Consider the following 24,560-nt stretch of genomic DNA (forward strand, 5'->3'; position numbering starts at 1 on the left):
CAGGCTCCGGACACGCAGGCTCAGCGGCCATGGCTCACGGGCCTAGCTGTTCCGCAGCATGTGGGATCTTCCCAGACCGGGGCATGAACCCGTGTCCCCTGCATCGGCAGGCGGACTCTCAACCACTGCGCCACCAGGGAAGCCCATGCTATATCTTTTGATTGGAGCATTTAGTCCACTTAAATTTAAAGTAATTATTGATAGGCATGTACTTACTGACATTTTGTTAATTGTTTTGGGGTTGTTTTGCAGTCCTTATTTGTTCCTTTCCTCTTCTTTTGCTCTCTTGTGATTTGATGATTATCTTTAGTGTTATGTTTGGGTTCCTTTTTTGTTTTTTGTATGAGAATCTATTATAGATTTTTGGTTAGTAGTTACCAAGAGGTATATATGACAACCTATAACGTATGTAATTGTTTTAAGCTGATGATCTCTTATGTTTGCATGTATTATAATAACCTGCATTTTTACTATCCCCCAAATGTTTAATGCCTTTGACATCATATTTTACATTTTTTTGTTTTGTGTATCCCTTAACTACTTATTGTAGATATAGATGATTTTACTACTTTTGTTTTTTAACCATCATAATATAAGTGGTTGATCTACTGTTTGCTTTCACCAATGGGATTTTTCCCTTTGTAACTTCATATTTCTAGTTGTGATCTTTTTTTTCCACTTAGTGAAGTCTGTTTAATATTTCTTGTAAAGCCAGTTTAGTGGTTCTGAACTCTTAGCTTCTGCTTATCTGTAAAACTCTTTATATTTCCTACAAATCTGAATGATAGCCTTGCAGGATAGAGTGTTCTTGGTTGTAGGTTTTTTTCCTTTCATCATTTTGAATATATCCCTTCTGGCCTGCAAAGTTTCTGCTGAAAAGTCAGTTGAGAGTTTTATGGGAGTTTCCTTATACGTAACTAGTTGCTTTTCCCTTGCTGATTTTAAGATTCTCTTTATCTTTAATTTTTGCCATTTTAATTATAATGTGTCTTGGTGTGGACCACTTTGGGTTCATCTTATTTGGGACTTTCTGTACTTCTTGAACCTGGATGTCTATTTCCTTTCCCAGGTTAGGAAATTTTTTAGCTATTATGTCTTCAAATAAATTATCTGTACATTTCTCTCTTTCTCTTCTCCTGGGATCCCTATAATGCAAATATTAGTATGCTTGAAGTTGAAAAAAATTCCTTTTTCTGTTCAACTTGGATGATTTCCACTACTTTGTCTCCTAGTTTGCTAATCTTTTTCTCCGTATCATCTAATCTATTGTTGATTCCGTCTAGTGTGTTTTTTATTTCAGTTATTGTATTCTTTAGCTTTTAGGTTCTTCTTTATATTTTCTCTTTGTTAAACCTCTCACTGTGTTCATTTATTCATCTGAGTTCATTGAGCATCTTTATGATCATTGCCCTGAATTCTTTATTGGGTAGATTGCTTATCTCAACTTCACTTAGTTCTTCTGGGATTTTGTCTTTTTCCTTTGTTTGGAACATATTCCTCTGTCTCCGGATTTTGCCCAGTTCTCTGTGTTTATTTATATGTATTTGTTAGGCCATTTACATTTCCCAATCTTGGAGAAGTGGCCTTATGTAGGAGAAGTCTCATGGGGCCCAACAGAACACTCCTTCATGGTCACTGGAGCGATATGCTCTAGGGGTACTTCCTACTTGGCTGTGTGGGTCCTTCCGTTGTTTTGGGGCCAACTACTGTTTGCACTCTGGTAGGCGGGGCTGGCCACTGGCTGGTTGGCTGCCAGGCTCTGCTTGTGTGGTGGCTGCTGGCCAGCTGGTGGAGCCAGGTCCTGGTGCAGCTGGCTGTGGGGCCTGCGGGGGCCTGGTGCTAGTGGCTGGCCTGCTAGTGGGTGGGTAAGCCCCTGATGCTAATAGGCTGGAGGGAGGACTCCAAAATGGCACTTTCCAGCACCTGTGTTCTTGTGGTAGAATGAGCTCCCAAGAATGGCTGCCACCAGCATCTACATCCACAAGCAAGAATCACAGGTGCTTCCCACGTCACTGGGAGGGTCTCCAGGATCAGCCTGACCCAGGCTTCTTTCAAGCCTACTTCTGTGCTGAGACTTGGGGGGTGTGAAATTTTCAGTGGAGTCCCTGTTTCCTACAGCCCTCTGACTCTCCCATATGTAAACCTATCTGGCCTTCAAAACCAAGTGTTCTGGGGGCTCATGTTTCTGGTGCAGAACCCCTGGGCTAGGGAGCCCAAAGTGGGGCTCAAACCCCTTGCTCCTTGGAGAGAACCTTTGCAGTTGTGATTATGCTCCCATTTGTGGGCCACCTACCTGGAGGCATGGTCTTGACTGTGCCACGTCTCTGCTCCTCCTTCCCATCTAATTGTGCTTTCTTCTCTATATCTTTAGTTGTGAAAAATCTTTTCTGCTAGTCTTCAGGTTGTTCTCATTGATAGTTGACCTATAAATATCTGTAATTTTCGTGTGCCCATGGAAGGATGTGAGCTCAAGATCTTCCTACTCTGCCATCTTGTCTACACCTCTGGCAGCTAATATTTTTAAATTGCTGAATTTAGCTACAGAATATCCAGTAATGATGAAAGATCTTTAGAAACAATTGGCTACGTTTTGTTCGGTTTGACTTTTTTTTTAAAGACATAATTTACATATAATAAAATGGAAAGGTCTTAAGTGTTCAGTTTCATGAATTTTCACAGTTGTAAGCACCTATCTATCACCCTATACAAGGTACAGATTGTCATCACTCTCAGGAAGATTCCTTCTGCTCTTTCCGATCAACTCTCCTTCCAGCCCCAAGGCAACTTTCTGGCCTAGCTCACCATAGTTTAGTTTTGTCCCTTCTTATACTTCGTATTTTTTAAAAAATATATTTATTTATTTGGCTGCACCAGGTCTTAATTGCGGCATGCAGGATCTACTGCCCTGACCAGAGGATTGAACCCAGGCCCCCTACACTGGGAACATGGAGTCTTAACCACTGGATCACCAGTGAAGTCCCTTATACTTTGTATAAATGGAATAATCACAAAGTATCTACTTTTGGTCTGGCTTCTTCAGCTTAGTATAATGTTTCTGAGATTAATCCATGTTATTGAGTGTATCAGTAGTTCCCTTCTGTTTATTGCCAAGTAGCCCATTGTCCGAATACACTACAATTGTCCTTTCAACCACTGGGTTGTTTCCAGTTTTTGGCTATTATAAAAATGTGGTTATGAACATTCTTCTACAGATCTTTGAATAAATATATATCTTCATTTCATTGGATAACCATCTAGTAGTGAAATAACTGAGTATATTTAATTTTATAAGAAATCACCAAATGCTTCTCCAGAGGAGTTGTACTCACTATAACTCATGGTAAAATTTATCTTCTCTGGTTTATATCTAATATATTGGACCAATAACACTTAGAATATATATATTGTCTGAAATAATCCATGCTTCCTTAGAGTTCCCTGACAACTGATTAACAGAGGAATAACCTAGGTATTGGGAAAATATGACATAAAGTAGTTTCTGGAGCTCCTGTTGTGGGCCAAACAATGAAGATTTTATTATAAATTATCACTTACTTTTGAAGTTCAACAGATAGATGAGACTTCTGTTCTTGCAGTCATACTTTAAAAAACACTTCTGGCACAAAATATCTAAAAATACGAGATTAAACATATTAAAAACTTTAAAAATACATAGTTGAACTGATAAGAAAATAAAAAAACTCCTTAAAGATGGAAAATGACTAGAAATTACAAATCTAGGTGGATAAGCAAGAGTGAAGAAATTGGTCACCTCAGGAGCATCTACCAATTCCTGGTGGCTAGAGTCTCAGTTTCATTGGGCCATGCATGGGCAGGACATGTAAGTCTGGGACCCAAAAGATGATATGCTCCATGAAAGAGTAATCAAGGAAAATAACCTGTTGGTTTGTAAGTAAATTTAGTAAGGAAAAAATTCCTTTGAGAGTCTGTGAACACAAGATGGTCATAATTTGGATACCGAGGGTCATTGTCTATGAGGTGTGAAAAGCCCAATCCAAAAATTTAATTTAAAGTGCTTTTTGGATTAATGGTGCCATTACACATCAAGTAGAGGTAAACAGAATCATCTTTGGAGGAAAATACCTTCAAACCAGATCTCAGATATTCCTGAATAAAATTCTAAGGAACATGTGCTACTATCAAAAATCATAAAACATATTAAGACTCCAGTTGACAAGAGTCAACAGAAACAACAAACATAATCAGATCTTTAAAGATTTCAGATATCAGAATTATGAGATAAATATAAAATAAGTATTTAATTTGTTTCAATACATTAAAAATGGTATCAAAATGTATGATTAAGAAACAAGATTATTAAATATAACCAGGCAGATTTGAAAAAGAACCCTACTAGAAATTCTAATTATGAAAATATAATAATTTGAAGTAGAAACACAAGGAATGCAATAAATAGATTAGATGCAACTGAATAATGAATTAATGAAGTAGAAGTAAGGAAATTACTTAGAACACATTTCAGAGAACCAAAGAAATAGAAAATGTGAAACAGAGTTGAATTAGAAATAGCTCTCCATGGGAGATATGCATGTTGACTGCAGATAATGACACCTTTATATCTTGCTTTTCAATCCTTATACCTTTTATTTCTTTTGCTTGTCTTAATGCACTGACTAGGACTTCCAGTACCATGATAAATAGAGGTGTTGAGAGCAGACATCCTTGCTTGCTCCTGCATGCTTATGATGTTCAACACTGAGAGTGATGTATAATCATTTTTAGATATCCCGTTTCACTTTAAGGAAGGTCTCTTCTATTCCTAGTTTGCTAAGAGTTTTTAATTATAAGGGCTGTTGAATATAATTGAATGCTCTTTCAACAACTATTGAGATGATTATATAGTCTTTCTTCTTTAATCAGTTAATACAGTGAATTACATTATTAGATTTTCTAATGCTAACTCAATCTTGCATTCCAGGAATAAATCTAATTTGATCATTTTTGTACATTTTTGAGATTCAAGTCAGAATCACAACTGGGTTCTTCACTGAACTTAGTAAGCTGATTCTAAAATGTATTGGAAAGAGCAAAGGGTCAAGAATCGCTAAGATGTTCCTAAAGAAAATGAACAAGGTGAGGGGATTTTTCCTGTCAGATATAAGAGCTTTACAGAGCAAAAGTAATTAAGTCAGTAAGATATCTTTGCCAAGATAGAAAAATGGACTGATGGAACAAAATTGAGAACCCGGAAACACAGTCATACATACATGGATACTTTGATAGATTATAGAGATGTCATTACAGATAGTGGGGAAAAGATAGACTACTTAATAATTGGTAGTACAATTGATTATCACATGTGGGAGAAATTAATCTGGTTTCCTACTTCATACTGTACACAGTATCAGATAGATTAAGAACTTAAACATAAAAGGCAACACTTCAAAACTTTTAGAAGACCATGTGGGTGAAGATCTTTTTAAAGGAGAAGGATTCTTTTCTTTTATAAATTTATTTACTTATTTATTTTATTTTTGGCTGCGTTGGGTCTTCGTTGCTTCGCGCGGTTTTTTCTCTAGTTGTGGCGAGTGGGGGATACTCTTTGTTGTGGTGTGCAGACTTCTTACCTCAGTGGCTTCTCTAATTGCAGAGCACGGGCTCTAGGTGCGCGGGCTTCTGTAGTTGTGGCACGCAGGCTCAGTAGCTGTGGCTCATGGGCGCTAGAGTGCAGGCTCAATAGTTGTGGCACATGGGCTTAGCTCCTCTGCGGCATGTGGGATCTTCCCGGACCAGGGCTTGAACCCATCTCCCCTGCATTAGCAGGCGATTCCTAACCACTGTGCCACCAGGGAAGTCCAGGAGAAGGATTTCTTAAACAAGACACTAAGCACAAATTGTAAAGAAAATGATTGATAAATTCAATACATTCAAGTTAAGAGCTTCCTTTAACTAAAAGATCATGAAGAAAATGAATGGACAAGGTACAAACTGTGAGAAGATATCTTAATAGAAAATGTAAAGAACTTCTTAAAATTTTTAAAAGGAAAGTTAAAAACTCCTAAACATTAATAAGAAAAAGACAAACAACCTACCAGAAAAATAGAAAAAGTAGGGAAAACCAGGAAAATACACTTTTAAACCATGATGAGGTTCTATTTAGCATTCACTGAATTGTCAAAACTTGAAAAGTGCTGGCCAAGATATGCGTCAATGGGAAACGTTTATACACTGCAGGTGGGAGATTAAATTGGTCCAACTGCTTTGTACAATGATTTGGCATTTTCTAGTAAAATCAAAGGTGTGCATACTGAATACCCAGCAATTTCATTCAATATGTATGCTAGAGAAACTTCTGTATTTGTGTACCAGGAGACATGTTCATGAATATTCATAGTAGCGCTATTTTAAAATAAGCTTTATTGAGATATAATTTATATATAATAAAATGCTGCGATTTTTAAGTATAAAGTTTGAGGTTTGACAAATGTTTACAGCAATGTAACTATCAACAAAATCAAGATATACAACTTTCCAATACCTCCAAAATGTCCCTCTTTCTCCTTTGCAGAAGAACCCTTCTCCCACTATTGATATAGTTTTCCATTTTCTAGAACTTCATATGAATGGAATCACATTAGTATATAGTCACTTGTGTTTGGCTTCTTTCCTTTGGGATAATGCATTTGAGATTCATCCGTGTTGTTGTTTGTATCAGCATTTTCTTCCTTTTTGTTGCTGAGTAGTATTTCATTCTATGGATATGTCAGGAATTGTTTATATATCCACTAGTTGTTAGACTTCTGGATTGTTTCCAGTCCTTAGCTATTATAAATTTTAAAGGTGCCATGAAAATTCATGTACAGGTATTTGTGTGGACATATGTTTTTATTTCTCTTTTGTAAACTCCTAGGAGTAGAATTGTTGGGTCACGTGCTAAGTATATGTTTAACTTAAAGAAAATAAAAATGTTTTCCAAAGTGGTTGTACTATTTTACATTCCTACCAACAATGTATAAGAGTTACGGTACACAGCAATATTATCCAGAACAGCAAAAATAGAAACAACCCAAATGCTCACTGTCAGAAGAATAGATACATAAATTGTAGTATATTCATTCAAAACGTACCGCAAATAATTAACTACAGCCATGTGTAGCAACACGACTAAAACATATTCTGCAAAAAAATCAAGTCATATATGAATACCTACAATATAGCCCATATATATGTATACAGTATGCTAATGCAACAAAATTCAATGTGGTGCTTAACCTCTGTGAAAGAAGGAGTATGTAGGGGCAGGGAGGGATAGGGTGCTTCAGAGATGTTGCTAATATTCTATTTCTTAACCTGTGTGATAGATACATGGGTGTTCGTTTATTTTTATTATTCTTTAACTGGAACAATACATTTTATATAGGCTTGTATATGATATATGTTTACAATAAAAGTTAAAAAAGAAAATAAAGACAGTTTAACCTTACTCTTTGCTTTTCTTTAAAAAGAAAAAATCATTGACTTGGGCATTTGTCCTATACTGTAACTTATTTTCCTAATTCTAGTTAGTATTCTATATCCTTATCTTGAAAGATTGCAGTCTTAGTACTGGAGTAATTCTGGAATGCATTTCTATCTCTGAGAGTGAGAATTTAGATGTCTGACTCTCAGCAATATTAATGGCAGTAGTTAAATTCATATATCCTTGTTTATGAAGATGAGAATACAGCCCACCTGATAACAAAAATGATTGAGTAGAATTCATTTATTTCTTAAAATTATACTGGGGAAGGATATGTCCTGTATTTCTTTCTTTCCTAATTGAATTATTTAAAACTAAGATTTAAAAACTATCATAAAATGACCTCATAGCCAAATACAATGGATATATCTCAACAATTCTAGAAAGCCAAGTTTGTCACTTATTGGATAAGAAGACTGCAATATTGACAGTAAACATTTCTCTATGACAGTAAAAATTTCTCTATCTCCCTTCTAGGTCATAACATAAGAATATAAATTCAAGAAGTTGAAAATTTCATAAGATGAAAAATGCCAGTGAGGAAAATGGAGAGATGGCAAGAAATAATTTTTTCATGTGTTTAGTAATACAAAAAATCTACAGATTATAGATTTCTATCAAATGATACATTCCTATCTTATTTTTGAGACATTATTATTGAAGACAATTTTTTTAAAAATAGTTTTAATTTGATTACAACTTTGTTTACAAATATATTGAGACATTACAAAATTGTGTATTTGACTAAAATACAATCTCTACCTCCCAAAACTTTTATAGCAACTCAAGTATGAAATGTGTTTATAGCTGGAAATTACATGTGAATTATTACAGAAGCAATTTCAAATGTAGAGGGCTGGTAAATGAACCTTTTAATTTGTTAAGTAATAAAAATATCATCAGTAACGAAACAATTATGAAATTACTATCAAAGTACAAATTCAACAAGTAAAAAATGTGCTTTAATATAAATCAATAGCTTGATTTTCTTTTACGTTTGAATCAAGATGTATGACTAGGAGTAATCATTCTTAAAAATGAAGAAATTCTTTCATTGTGCTCCACATTATTTAGAAAATTTTAAAAATATATTTTGCCCCATGTGATTATGAGAAATGGTAAAGAAAGCCACATAAATGTGGAACTGAGCGTGTCAGCTATTTCCTCATGCGAGTAAATGACTGTCAAATTGAGAATATCTGAAAGAGAGGTTACCTATTCCTTAGTTTATCATTACTGCTACATAGGGATTCCCAAGTTTCATATAGTGAGCTTTAATTACTCATGTGGATTAAATCTCATCTTAACTAAAGGATGAATTTTAAATTTTTACTTTGGAATATGGGTTTGCATTTTAATAATATACATTTGAACAATTTTCAAAAATATTTTCATATATATCACTTGATGCTACTATAACCCTACAAGGTTAGCAGGATCTTGTTATTATCTCTATTTTGCTAAAGAGAAAATGAGACTTGTGGAGACAAAGTAAATTATTCAGGTATCTTGGCTAATAACAGCTTTAGCACTAAAGTCTTTGTCTTTTGCTTTGAACTCAGTCTTCCTTCTATTATGCCATTATTTCCAAATCTGATACTTGTCTTCACACCAAAATAAAAATTATGATGTTATCCTATTAAATTTCAAGTAGGTTGAATAATGGTCACCCAGATATATCAGGTGTTAATCCCTGGGAACCTATAAATGTTACCTTATAGGGAAAAAGGGTCTCTATACATGTGATTAAGTTAAGAATCTTGAGATGGGGAGATTATCCTGAGCCTTATCCCAGTGGGACCTAAATCTAATCACAAGTGTCCTTATAAGAGAGAGGCAGAGGGAGATTTGACACAGACAGAAGAGTAGAAGATGGAGATACAGAGGAGAAAGTAATGTGACCATGGAAGCAGAGATTGGAGTGATGTGGTCACAAGCCAAGGAATGCCAACAGTCCCCAAAATTTGGAAGAGGTGCAAGGTCTTCAGAGGGAGTGTGGTCTTGGGAATGCTTCGATTTCAGACCAGTAACAGTGGCATTGAACTTCTGGCCTTCGGGACTGTAAAAGAATAAATTTCTCTTGTTTTAAGCCACCAAGATTGTAGTAGTTTGTTACAGCAGCCCTCAGAAACTAATACAGATATACTGTTCAAGTTTTCCATTCCCTGTTCAACTCCATGCAATTCACTTGAACCTCTATTTGGGAACAGGTGGATTCAGAGGAAACTAAGGTTTGTCCATTAAAATTTTCCTAGAAAAGAGAATGGTTACAATGCTAGGGTTTCAAAGAACTTCTCAGCAGGACTTCTCTTCTCTGAAAATTAACAGGGAATGTTGACAAATTTTTAAAAAAATATTTAAATGGACTAGATATTGTTAATTCATGTGAAAACAAAGTCTTGTCAGTGATAAACTGAAATGTACTGAATCTGCCTAAGAAAAACTGGGAGCTTATTGTGTATTCATTTGAATGCCAAAAACTCAAAATTTTACAGTAAAGAAAGTTGTTTTTTGTTTTGTTTTGTTTTTTCCTTTATAGGAAACACGTTGGAGCTATCATGCCTGGAAGTATGTTTACAACCTAATTTCACCTATTCATTCTCCTCTTTAAATTTTTCTTTCGTGACTTTTCTGCAACCAATAAAAGAAACTCAGACTATTATGGGAATCTTTCTAAATCACTCCAGTTTTCAAAACTTCACCAGGATTTGCCAAGACATCACAAGTGAATTTAAAATGTGCTCCTCATGTTTGGCTTGTGAGTCCAAAGGAAACATGGATTTTATTTCTCAGGAACAAACATCAAAAGGTAAATGCAAAAGAAAAGTGAGAATTAAAATTATCAAGGATAAATAACCTCATTCTGTTAAAAAAGTATTAATAATACATCCCAATGTTAAGTCTAGTGGCCCTGGAACACTCAGCCATGTGGTGCTTAATGAGTGACTTACAGGCTTTGAGATAGGATAATAACTTGTTCTTCGTTTACTTTATCAAAATATCTATGCTTAAAATACATCAAAATGCCACTAATCCATGTACATTTAATGGTTAAAGTATTATTTAGCAAGCTCTCTTCAAAAGTACTGAAAAAATTCTAAGTAAACTTGCAGGTTCTCATATAAAATCACACTTGATTCCCCAAGGAGTCATTGAATCCTTGATGCATCCTTATAAATAAAAAAAATTTGGATATAGACATGCACACATAGGGAGAATGCCACGTGAAGATGAAAGCAGAGATCAGGGTGATGCTTCTATAAGACAAGGAACACTAAAGACTGCCAGCAAACCACCAGAAGCTAGAAGGGAAGCATGGGACACATTGTTCCTCACAGCCCTCAGAAGGAAGGAACCTTGTCAACACCTTAATCTTGAAAGTGTAGCCTCCAGAACCGTGAGACAATAAATTTCTGTTGTTTAAGCCACCCATTTTGTGGTACTTTGTTATGACAACCCTAGCAAACTAGTATAATGTGGGATGGGAAATATTGTTGTGGTCATTTTGGAAAATAAAATCTGTCCCACAAGTCATCAGGAAAATGTTTGCTTTTTCTTTGAGATGCTCCAATTTTATTTCAAACTCACCTAGTTTTCACTCTCTTAAAAAAGGTAAGCACTGTAATTGTTATTTTTAGTGCTGGTAACTTCTTGTTTCTACTCTTTTTTGTTGTATAGGAAGGAGGGGATTTAGTTTTGAGTTGTATGTGTTTTCTTACTATGTACTACTATTTTTTGTGAATAACATTTTCTTAATCTCTTTCTAGTTCTTATCATGAGAGGATCAACGGAAGTGAAGGCAAATGATTTTCATTCACCTTGTCAACATTTTAACTTCACTGTAACTCCTGTGGTTGACCACTTGGAGGAATGTAACATTACCTGTAATCTAAAAACACACACTAGAAGGTCAGCAATCGAAGAGGAAGATCCAAACAAGGAAACAGATATAAACCATACTTGTAGAATTATGGAACACCCGACTAATTGTATAAATATTTCTTTGCACCTAGAAATGGATGTAAAATGTGAGTTTTTAAGGAAATTGGAGGGAAAAGGAGAATGGAATATAGACACAAAGTTAAGTAAGGACTATCATATTAACTGCATTGAAAGTTGAATAGTTGAAGAATTTTATTGATGAAATAGCAACACTGGAAAGAATGTTAGCCCTTTATCTGTTTATTTTTCTTTCAAAATGTGCTTTTTGTGGAACCCAGCTGTACTCAGAGGTGGAGGAGACGTCTATGGGTTGTGATCTGAGGGGCATTAGAAAGACCCTCTGCCCCAGAATAACTTCTGGGAATGCCTATTAGCTGTGCTTGAGGTAACACTATCACACTTGTGTATTAAAGGATGATATTTCTTTTTAAATGTAAATATACATATGTATTGTGATGTGCTATTAAATTTTGAATTGATTTAACATGTCCTCTCTTAGAGCTGAGAAACAGACCTGAATTAAAGGGATTTTTGATATATTGCTGTGAAGTTAGGTGGGGTACAGATTAAGCATTTTGAGGCACTGGATGACTCTGAGGGAAAGGTGGGAGTCTGAAATATAAAACTTACATATATCTTAATTCTGCTTAAGGTTGATTAACACTCTAGTCACCCTATTCTAAATTAACACAGTTGATCCTCACTACTAAGCAGGGTACCCTCACTTGACCCATAAACTCTACTCTTGAAGAGCATTTTATGATATAACCATTTAAAGAGTGCCTTCTGTATGCCAATCAGTGTGCCAGGCACTGGAGACACAGAGATAGATGTATGTAAAACAATGGAGTCAGTGCAATCAGTGGGACAGGTGCTATGGCAGAGTAACTTGCTGTGTTTTCTGAGGTTCCAGACATAGGGAAGCCTTTCAGATTGCCTTAGAATGAGTTTCTAAAGCTTTGATTCTATTAGAGGTAATTATTTTAAAATGTTATATTTATTTTAAAGCAAACGCAAATATATAATATGCATGCATTTTTAAAGTGAAATATAAGACTTGAAATAAATTTCTCCTGTGAGTTAGTTTGCCCAAGGCCCTACAGTCTCTGCAGTTAGGGGGGTATTTCAAGGTGTGTGTATGTGTAGGGGGTATGGGAGAGGATCTGAGAAGCTGAACAGAGGGGTTAATTCCCTCTGGCTCAGGAATGAGGTTGGAGGTTTTGAAAAGACCACATAGAGAAGGAGACTACGATGAAATCTGAAAGATAAAGAGGTTTGGATTATAGATATTTAAAACTTATATTTGTTTCAATGTCCATTTATGTATCTATCTAATTGCTTTTTATGTTTTCTAAAACATGAAGGAAAAATAAGCATTACCATATTCCTTATTTTGAGAATTAATTTTTGTGTTAATGGAAAAAATCATAAATTCCAAAGTGAAGTAGTAATTGACAGCTTTTATGGGGCCATAAATCAGAAAGATAACAGAGGTGTACAAATATGTAGCCTTTTTTAACCTAATTTTTATTGGAGTATGGTTGCTTTATAATGTTGTGCTAGTTTCTGCTGTACAGCAAAGTGAATCAGCTATACATGTACACATATCCCCTCTTTTTTGGATTTCCTTCCCATTTACGTTACCACAGAGCACTGAGTAGAGTTCCCTGTGCTATACAGTAGGTTCGAATTAGTTATCTATTTTATACATAGTAGTGCAAATATATAGTCTTGTATTTGGGGAAAAGTATACCTATTTTGCCATGTGTAGAAGATTAAAAATTTATTCATATTTTACTCTGCTGTCCAAAGACTAATTTGATCTCCCTTAAAAGTCCTATCTACTGGAGGGCAGCGGGGGGACGGGGACTAAATTTAGTCCAGTCTGGTAAATTTACTCAGAAAAAATAATTTAATCTACCTCTTTAGATTTTTTTCAGACTCCTGTCCATTTCCCCTTGTTCCTCTCCAAGACAGCTACAGGGACGGGGAGTAGGGGGACAGCATAGGATGTAGGGAGATACACTCATCTGTGTTCTCACTGGTGCTTTGGTGGGTGTTCTGGCTGGCTTGGCCCGAACTGTGTACATTCTGCTATTGTAATATAAATTTGGTAAATGCATGGTCCTTTTTTCATGGCTTGATCAGTGCCCCATGATACCTTGGTATTGGGCCCACCTTGGCTCCTGCTGGCACTGCACATTTTCTATGCCAGTTAACTGCATGCTTTTATTTTGCTGAGTGAGGTATGCAAGTCTAAGTAGTATGGAATGATGTTAGGAAGGCCGAGTGCTGCCATTCCAGTCAACCTCTACCTTCTCCATTCAGTGTCTTCTCTAAATAAATGTTCACTGCCTATTTAACGTACATCTGCTTATGGAGTGGGGGACCTGTAAAAGGGGTACCCAGATCATGAGCCCCCAAACAGCAGTCATCTAAGGGCATTAAGAAATTATATATCCTGCTAAGTTGAATAAGTACTAGCTGTGTTTTGCATACAAGGAAGAGAGTACATAGGGTGGCTTAGAAAATCAGTAGATAATTGTGTTTTGGACATAATGAAGTCAACCTCCTTTAAGTCACTGATTCCTGGGTCTGCTGGCCAGTGTGTGTTTATGGGACGAAAGAATATCGTGCTAAGCTATTGCTGATGGTGACTCTACTTCCATATTGCCTCACTGTCATTTGAATGAGCGATTTTTTACCTGTATACTTATTAAATTCAGGCGAGAGTAACTGTATGTTTAACTAATGCATGCACTTGATCTGATCATTGCCATGTGAGCCCCTGTGGAAAGAAGGTCTGATTCATCATCTACCCTGGTCTCTTATATGCCTCAATCCAACCTCTTTCTTTGCCTTTCCCTTTCTTCCCCATCCTCATCTTACACACTGCATCTTTGTTGATTTGAGGATACAGTTTTTGGCTGCTTGGTCCAGGGCCAAATTGTTAATCACAAATGGCTCTGATTCTGGCACTCTGCTTGCTGTGGTCTTAACCTAGTGATAGCAATGATAGCAAAACTAACATCAATATAACTTGGAAGTGAAATTAATCCTAGAATTTTGAAACTAAATGGATCCCTGGAAACCACTTGGTCATGTTTCTTCATTTAATACGTTAGGAAAGAACTCAGGAAAGCAAGTGACATTGTAACAGTGATGGTTATATATTCAACTTTTCAGTTATGGGCAGAATATATAGTAGAAGCCAGCTACATCACCATATTGCCTCTTATCTGCTGCATCATTTTACCGTATTTTTATAGTACATTTTTTTTTGCAGATTTTATTTGTTCCATGAAGATCACTTGGTATGTTCTGGTTCTATTAGTTTTTATATTTTTGCTCATCTTCATTATCCACAAAATACTTGAAGCCCACAGGAGAGTGCAGAAGTGGCAGGGTAAGTATTGAAAAATAAATCCATCTTGGGAGAATTCATCTAGTATCAAGGTACTCCTAATCTTATCTGTAGGTTCGATTTCTTTTTCTAGTTCAATTTACCACTAACTGAGCACCTACTGTGTGTAAGTGGTGATTCTACGTAACCCAAGGAACATAAGCATAAGTAAGACATAGTGCCAGCACTCAGGGATTTTCATGTGTCTTTCTCCAGCCCAGACAAGTGAATAGAAGGGGAAGAAAGGCTGTGTGAACTGGAAGGAGTTGGTGGACTGGAGGTTGAGCAGAGCTTGGTGGAAGTGAAGGCAGAAGAGGGGTAGAAGAATAAGGAGTGGTGATAAAGAATTTCGGAGTTGGAGGTCTTGAGCTCTAGGCTCTAGGTGATGAGCAGGAGTCAATCTTTAATAAGTGTGGGGGGACAGTAGATTTTTGACTGTGAAGCACTAAAATGTGTAGTTGGAAATCAGGAAGTAGGGATGATATTAAAAAAGAATTAACTAGTATAACACGGGCATCCACCTATCAGAATGGACATTGACTGTCAACTACTATCGTGGTCTTATGGTGTGTACCCATGTATATACTGGCCCTACTGGTGTGTGAGCATGTATACATGACCCTTCTGGTGTGCACCCATGTACATACTGGCTGAATATCAGACCTGATGGACAGTTTATAATATGAGTAGTTGGTCTCTTAAAGACAGGATAAAATGTGTCATTATAAGACTAGGCTTTGGGGCTTCCCTGGTGGCGCAGTGGTTGAGAGTCCGCCTGCTGAAGCAGGGGACACAGGTTCGTGCCCCGGTCCGGGAAGATCCCACATGCCGCGGAGCGGCTGGGCCCGTGAGCCTGGTCGCTGAGCCTGCGCGTCCGGAGCCTGTGCTCCGCAACGGGAGAGGCCACAACAGTGAGAGGCCCGCGTACCGCAAACAAACAAACAAAAAACTAGGCTTTGGAGTCAGGTGGACTTAGGTTAGAATCCTAGTGCTACCACTTACTAGTTATGTGACTTTGCGCAAGTTACTTGCCATATTTGAGTGTCCCTTTCCTCCTCTGTAAAACAAGAATAATCACCATTCCCACAGGGCTGAGGTAAGGATTGAACTAAAGAGATTACATAAGAAGTGTAACACAGTGCCCTGTGCCTAGTAGTTCTCAATAAAGGATAGTAGCATTGTGCTGGTGTAGTATTTCCCAAGGCTCTTGTGTTTTTACCAGGCAAGGCTGTGTTAGTCCTTTCAGTAGGCAGAAAGAGTGGTTGCCTGTAGGGTTGAGTGAAAGTTTCATTAATTTTTTTGGCTAAGTGTTTGTTGGAGATATTTCTGAGAGCAGTTTCATATCAAGTCTTGTCATTGGTACCTTAGTATATACGGTCCTAAATGCATTGGTTAATAACATCATCAGTATTGTATATTTGTAGAATAAACATTTTCAGAGCATTTTCATAAGATTTTTACTAGATTCTCAAAGTTTATAAACAGGGTATGTGCTATTCCTTTCATTTTTTATAGATGAAAAAAACCCCTGAGCCTCAGAGAGATTAAGTGTTTTGTCCAAAGTAATACAGCTAATAAAATGACAGAATTAAGACCCAGGGTCTTTCTAGTTTTGAAAATTATATTATTTTAAATAAATGTATATCATTTGCAATTAGTGCATAGTTTTGAGTTTCTTGATCTGTTTTTCTATAAATGATTACATATTAGGAAAGAGAGAATAGAAGCCAGATAGAAAAAAATGCCTAGAAAGAGACCAAGAGTGGGGAGTGACATTAAGTTTTTATGAACATCTACCTAAATGACAGGCTTACTGGCTTTCAAAAGCTGCCTTGCAAATCCAAGCATATGAAGTAGTGAAAAATACCACGCCATTTATGACATTAAATATTAAATATACATCAAATATTCTGTATTTATCTATTGTATGTAATAATGTAAATAATATTCTGCATTTAAGAAGAGATGCATAATGGCATTTATGGCAGTGGAGAAGCCACTGGTTTTAGAAAGTACCTATTTGTTAAATGGAAAATAATAAGAAAAGGCTGTTAATGTCTTGTTACTCCAGGCTCTGCTGTGAATGGCCCATTTTCCTTGGTAATCCTTGGAACCAACATGGGGAATATATATTAAGAATGTGCTTGCTTATCATCTAAATATTTAATTTCTTTTCTTGGAATAGGTCATAAATACAAACCTACATCTGTCCTCTTAAAGGGAAGTGATTCTGAGAAACTGCGAACATTGAACGTGCAGGTCATTTCAGGTGAGTTCTGCGACATGCAGAGCACCACTTATGAAATTCCAACACTTCACCACTCACTATTGAGTAAACATAAGATCGAGTGATCTGAGCTCATTTAAATTAGTCTTGTAGCTGGAAGAAAGGAGCTGTGAGCAAATGAAATCTAGTTTAATATGTCTTATTATCAGGCGACAGTTATGATCAAAACTACCTCCTTAAATAATGGAAAGTTGGTTTAATTGGCAAGAAGAAATTCATGTGAGTAGGCAGAGGAGAGAAAGCAATAAGGAATAAGCCTCAGGTTTATTTTTAAATGAGACAAGATACCATTATTCCTCGGAATTGCAAGAAATAACTGCAGAGTGGGCATGGCTTTTGCTGGAGCCTTCGCTTAGCAGAGGGTGTCATTGTACAAAGAGAACGTCTAATAGGTCCAATTAAAAAGCCCCCTGTCCTCTCCTGAGAACTAGAAATGGAATAAGGGAATCCTAATTAGAGCAGCTAAGGGGGCTGTGAGCACAGATGCTGTGGTTCGATCTCGTTCTTCTAATTGTGAAACCTTCTGAATTCAAGTTGTCAAACCGCATTAAAAAGAAAGAGAGAGAGAATGCAATGTGGGCAAAGGCCTCTTTTTCATCAGGGAGAAATAATGTCCTTGACTCTTTGAAAACCACAGAATTATGACTAATGTTACCACAGCTCCTTGCACACAGCCAGGGAGCGGGCGCCTTCGTACTCCGTGACAAGTTAGATAAGGAGCTTCAAGTCGGTATGTAAACGGTTTTCAAAAATGTAAGGAAACCGAACAAACCCCGAGCACCCACCATAGCTGCATCTGTAACCACGTGGAGATTTGCACAGCATTTCACTGGGAACTGTGCTGAGACTTTCCTTAGTTATTTAAACTAGGAGATACCCACACACCTAGCGTGAGGAAAAATTGGGTTGGGTGCACCTAAAGAGCTCAATTTAAAAAAACTTAGACTTTCTAGTCTCATAATTAGCAGTAAAATTATTAACCTATGGCTAATAATAAGCATTAGCTAAGTAGTCATTTGACACCAGCTAAATGTGAAGAAAGTTGATGAACATTTTGTGGGGTCAGTGATAATTTTGTTTGATGAATGACATAAATATCATAGGGCGGTTTCAAATGGCAAAATTAACTTTTATGGGGAGAAAATTGCATTTACTCTGTTCTCCCCTCTTATCAGTACTCTGACGTTCATGTACCAGGCGTGTTTTAACCTGGTGCTGCTGGGCTTTTGGTTGCCTTAGGAATTCTGGTACTTTCTCTTTTTAAGTCATAATTTTGAGCATCACAGCCTCGTCTGAGAAAAGGTCAGCAGTTCCCATCAACCAATATAATCGGGGGAATCGCAAATTTAAAGTACTAGCTAACCACACGACTAACCTCACAGGTTCTATTTATGAGCCTGTGATTTTCATTCACCAGAGAAATCTGTCTCGGCCATCCTTTCCCTTTAATGGCTCTCACAAAAAAATCCTCTGGCTTTATTACCAGGCATATAATATTAATGTTTAGAGCAGGCCAAGGGGTGATGGCCTTTTTTAAAACCAAGAGGCCTTTTGAAGCTTAGCATCTTAAAGAGGGGTAGAAGCAGATGCTTTCTTGTTATATATATTCCTTTAACCTAAATGCAATTTTCCCCTCCCATTATAAGTTGCTCTTTCTGAGAGCGAAATGGGAAGGAAACAATGTCTCCCCCGAGTGCTGTTTTTAAGGCCTTTCTTTGTAATGATGGAGTATAGGCAGCAGTGAGAATCTAAGGGGAAAAAATGTGCCAGCGTGGTTCTCGGGAGAAGCAGTAACACGAGCGAAAAAAAAAAATGTATTTCAAAGAGAGCAGTGAATATAGTCACATTCAGCCGAGCAGCTTGCTGTCAGCTCTGGCTGTACATTCCAGAATGTCTCTCTAGTTGTTCATGTATTGCAAAGTAAGAATTGTGACACACATACACACAGAGCTATAGATAACTCACACCCTCAAAAAGATAAGAGAGAAATAAGGAGAGATTACCAACACCCTGGCACTGCACGGGGCTTGGCATTTACTGGCGCAGGTTAAACACCGATAGAGTAAATGAGCCTCATCGCTGTAGAAAGAGATATCATACAGAATCAAATCCCAAGCTTTTATGTGTCTCTGATATTTTCTTCCTTGCTTGGGGAAGTGTGATACCTTCTGTTGATTGCCTTGGTGTTAATCTATTTTACATTTTATTCGCTCAACTATTCTCTTCACACAGGTGATAACTCTGTCTTATTCATCTTTGGATCCCTGTCCCTAGCATAATATCTGGCATGTAGTTCATGCACAATAAAAGCTTAGTAAATCGCACAAACCTTAAGGGGAGATGAGTAAAAAGAGAAGATGAACGAGAAATGAATCTTGGGGGTTGGGAAATGTGAAAACAAATGGGGAAACAAAGAGTGTTCAGAGGGAACATAATTCCATTTCATTGAAGAACATAAAATTCACTTTGTAGAATTGCTAAGGATATCAAAGAATAATTTAAAAAAGTCTTGAAGAAGAGATTTTGAGAACGATGCAAAAGTAACTTTGAAATGCATCCCTAGAAACAGTGCTTAATGAGTTGACCACATTGGGAGACCAAGGCCAGGGGCAGGAGCAGTGTACTAGGACTCGAATTATTGGATGCAGACAATAGAAACCAACTTGGCTGACTTGGCAGAAAGGAAATTTATTGGAAAACCAGTAGGTAACCCATGCAAGCAACAGAAACATTAGGCAAGCTGAGCTTATGCAGGAGGCAAGAGAGGCCAAGCAGCCAAAAATACAGCCCCATAGGAATGGTCTGGTGAGAATGCCTCTGCTGGTGTCACCACCACTGGATGCTCCCTCTGGGCTGCTAGAGCTTCCCTTTGACCACCTTGCAACTTTGCAGCACTGTCCAGGATTGCAAGCCCTAAGGAGGGGTATCTGGTTGACTGAATGCAGGCCACAGATTGGTACTCTGGGTACCAGGAGGCAGGGAGAGGAGATATATGCCCCTCTGGCTTCCTGCATACTTGAGAGTACCCCTGAGATGTCCACATGCTGGTCAGCCAACAAATAAATATCTATAAGCATGACACTAGGTTCCTAGGATTCGAGCTTCCACTGCATGGGTCAGCCAAGGGAGTCCTGTCATCTCTCTACTTTGTCCATCAAAAATGGTGAGATCTTTAAAACTTGAAGTTCTTCACCTTCGAATATTCAACCAAAATCTGTTGAACACTGACTATGGGCCAGAAATTGTGCTAAGCATTGCCGATACAGTGGCTGTACCACAGCGCAGTCCCCGCCTCCACGGAGCTGACACCACCCTTCAGGAGATTCAATTCCTAGTTCCTTAGGAGAAGGGAAGCTAATTAAGCTATACAAACTCATTCAGCACCTTCCACGTGCACAGTACTTCCACACACACCATTTGATTTCATTTCATAAGAGCCTCACTTTTTTTCCTGGTGAGAAAACTGAAGCTAAGGGAGTTTAAAGTAACTGACCCACTGCCAGATCCCAGCAGGGTTAGGATTCAAACTCAGTTCTGTCCAATGGCTGCACTTTCCAGCGCATCACTTAATGGCAAGATGAACTGGGGAGTTTACTCCTGCTGGTTCAAGCCACAGATCAAAACTTTTCTCGCTACTTTACATTTAGTGCTGGGAACTGAGATGAGACATTTTCTCTGTAAGGTATCAGAAGCTTGTGTGAGACAATGTGAGTCATCCTCAAAGTAACATTTCAGCATTGGCACTTAATGTGGGTGGGCTCTTAGGGACCACAAAGCAAAGAAAACGGAAATTCATTGTGAAAGAGAATTGCTAAATGCCAAAGGGAAGTGGATGACCCAGTAATATATATTACTCCAAAATAAAACTAGTGGAAATGTAAAATTATAATTTGCAACACGTTTAAGACCAACATAATAAAGACTAAGCAGGTTTCAATTTTCTGCCAAAGAGAAGATAAATTACTGGTGCCAGATGTCTAGCAACCAAGCAAGATAACATGAAAATTTAATTTTTACTTGCTTAACTATAATATTTAAGACTCAAAATACAGATTGGGGTCCATAAAACAGTAAAGGTTATAGCCATCTGCTTGGTTACAGAATAGATCAAGATTCAGAGGGTGACTCTACATGCAGGAGGAAATTCATAAAGTGTGAAGAATCTATAGGCAAAATAGGATGATTTATTCTATTCATTCATTGAATGACTTTATGTGACAGCCATTTGTGCCAGGTCTGAAAAAACTGATGATAAAACATGCAGATAAACATCTTCTCCATCTTCGCACAGACTCCCCCTGCCTGAACCATTTGGCCTCACTCGCCACCTCCCTTGCAATCCTCCCCTTTTCCCACCCTGCCTTTATCTAGTTAAGTCCAACCCTGTCCTCTGATTTTGGCTTAACTAACACTTCCTCAGGGAAGTTGTCTCAGAGCTGGTGGACCAGGTAAATTACACCCTCATAACATCACACTTCTCTCTTTGTGGCAATTATCACTGTTGCTCTTTTACATTTCTGTTATTATTTGATTGATGTCTCTCTTATGAGCCAGTTAGCTCCTTGAGATCTGGGACACTACCTGATAATACTTATCACTGCATCCCCAGCTCATGGCACAGTGCATATGAGTTCATAATAGGTACCCAATAAATATTTGTTAAATAAATACAACTCTACACTGTCTATGTTGAAAGAATGACTGCTGCTGTCTTACAAAGACCTTTCAAATACTTTCCCCCACCCCCAGAGTATAACTTTTGATAATGCCTACCCAAAATAACAAAAGGAGAATGGTTAAACACTTCATCAGTTTTATTCCTTGGAGTATTAAGGATACCTGAAGTGTGAGTGAATTGGAAACTGAGTCAATGGCTCAGAATATTGGCAGCTGTCTGTTCAAGGAGGGTTTTTTTCCTCTTTAATTGCTATTTCTAGATAATTCTGCAGTCATTTATTTTTCCATCCTCATTTGACTTTCACACTGGCCAGATTTGGAATAGCTGAGTAGTTTTAGGATCACTGTTAAAAATAACAGATGGATCTTTGAACATAGTAGGGTGTTGGCCTCTTGAATAATGGAAATCTATTTTAAGCCACCATAATTGGTTCTATTAACCCTAAAAGGCTACTAGCTATCTTGGACTTGCACAAAAGTGCCTGTGTTTTTATGTGATGGAAAGGTCAGAATGATGCATAGCAATATTGAAATTCTGCATTCCTATGACAGTAAGAAGAAATAATTAAGACAAAAGTTTTTTTGAAGCCTGATTAGAGAACTGAATAAGAATCACCAAACCATCTGAAAATGTCCACATCTGTCTTGACCAAAGAAATCTGTGACGATTAACTTGAATTCCTTCCTTTTTGGAGAGGCTCTTATGAGGAAACCAAGTACTTTGTGGGTAACAGTTTAGACATTTATTGCCATTGTCTCCACAAAGAGTCATGGCTGAATCTCCACAAAGAGTCATTGTCTCCACAAAGAGTCATGGCTGAAGTGTGAAGGAGAGAAGGAAGCGCCCAAGGTCATCGCTTCCGAGTTTAGCTATCCATAGCCCTTCTCTGCTGAGTTCACACACAGGTCCTACTAAATTCTGAGCAGGGCCCTCCAGTGGGCTTAAAAAGATGCCAGTAAAAATACTTTGTTTTGCACTTGGTGGTGCTTTCTCACAGGGCACTCTTATTTTCCTTATCTCCAAATTCCTGGGTGGTACCCCAGAGTTGACTTTTTGTTCTGCTTGAACCCACACCATTTTATTAAGAAACATGAGGCACAAAGAAGTTAAATAACATTCTTTCAGTCATTCAACATGTATTTATTGAGTACCTATTATGTGTCATGCTCCAAGGTGGGTTCTGGGGAGTAAAACCATGCATAAAAATACAATCTCTGGGGCTTCCCTGGTGGCGCAGTGGTTGAGAGTCCGCCTGCCGATGCAGGGGACGCGGGTTTGTGCCCCGGTCCGGGAGGATCCCACATGCCGCGGAGCGGCTGGGCCCGTGAGCCATGGCCGCTGAGCCTGCGCGTCCGGAGCCTGTGCTCCGCAACGGGAGAGGCCACAACAGTGAGAGGCCCGCGTACCGCAAAAACAAAACAAAACAAAACAAAAAAAAACAATCTCTGTACACAAGTGGGCAGACAAATAAGGATAAATTATGCAAATTTATGCAAAATTGGATAAATTCACTATTGGGAAAGTAGAGGTCACAGAGGGTCATAGATAGTATGGATACATAAATCTGTTTTGTTCTTCTTTTGTTTTTTGGCTTTCCAATTTAATAACCAAGTAAAATTTAGCTGAACAAGTATTTTTGGAGATAACGAATATCAAACATTGATGGGGCAAATTCCCTTAGCAGCCAAGACAGACTGACTAGGATGGGGAAGTTTTAGATGTGTCTTCAGTGTGGGAGATGTACCTTGTCTTTGACATGAAAATCATCAGGAACAAAGTGAAGAAAATACCTCATAAGTTTCCATTACTAAGTGGGAATCAAGAATTACTTTGGAAAGATGAATTGAGGTTAGATACCAGATGACATAGATATAAAGCATTTTGAAAAGTGATAACCTTTTTTAAAAAGGAGAGAAAGAAATATCAGAGGTCAGCTTGGACACTGTCATGGATGGAATGATAGGGGCTTTATTCAAGAACCTAAGGCATGGAGTTTTATTTTTAATCAAAGTTTCTACTGTTGGAAATCCATTTTGTTCACTAGACTCAACCAGGTCAAAACTCAGACTGCGGTTCTTTTTAATTTTTTAGGCTCTGCTAAGGTTCTTGGAAAAAGTCAAAGAAATATTTGGTTTAGAGATTTGACAAATTCATGAAAAGACTTCTGTGAGGTTTTAAAATACTTCTGACCGCTTCTGCTGACTTAACTAGTGCTGCTGAATTAATATGATTTGAAAGAAACCCTATATCTCAGTGTAAAACGAGAAAAAAATTCCACCTGTTTCAGCTATTCTAAAGAAGGTATAAAAATGACAGGATATCCCACCTTTTTGCCTTTTTATCAATTTTTCAGAAGTTTTCCTATTAGCGTGTAACTTACATGACTTTGGATACTAGGAGAAATAGAAGATAACGTACCACTAGAGAGTTACTTCGGACTAGCTGTCATTTGGACAGATAATGGCTTTCTGAATTATGGTTATACCATACTATAGAACATCAGCAAACCTAATGAATAAGCAACTGATAGCAGTTTGGCTTCCCAACAAAAAGAGCTCTGTTAATTTTCTTTGATAATTATTTGGTTTCATGAATAGGCTCTTTTGAGATTTTAACCTTTAAAAAGAATTATCTCCAAATCTCAAATTCTGGAAGGTTATAAGATGTTTTGTCAGGGAGGAGGGGTTGTGGGAAGGGATAGTTAGGGAGTTTGGGATTGACATGTACACACTGCTATATTTAAAATAGA

General features: G+C 37.5%; 1 protein-coding gene across 2 annotated transcripts in view; it reads left to right on the forward strand.

The window, feature by feature from the left end:
• The window catches only part of TMEM156 (transmembrane protein 156), a 48,716-nt gene that overhangs the window by 9,740 nt on the left and 14,416 nt on the right, over window positions 1-24,560 (forward strand). For both annotated transcript variants that reach the window (XM_029235711.1, XM_029235712.1), the window contains exons 2-5: window positions 10,041-10,310; window positions 11,269-11,529; window positions 14,730-14,849; window positions 17,032-17,115. In XM_029235711.1, the coding sequence (XP_029091544.1) occupies window positions 10,041-10,310; window positions 11,269-11,529; window positions 14,730-14,849; window positions 17,032-17,115 (735 nt within the window). The remainder of the gene's footprint in view (window positions 1-10,040; window positions 10,311-11,268; window positions 11,530-14,729; window positions 14,850-17,031; window positions 17,116-24,560) is intronic.

Source organism: Monodon monoceros, unplaced genomic scaffold (assembly GCF_005190385.1).
Source record: "Monodon monoceros isolate NGI ecotype Baffin Bay Population unplaced genomic scaffold, NGI_Narwhal_1 Super_Scaffold_20, whole genome shotgun sequence".
In the NCBI taxonomy this organism is placed as follows: Eukaryota; Metazoa; Chordata; class Mammalia; order Artiodactyla; family Monodontidae; genus Monodon; species Monodon monoceros.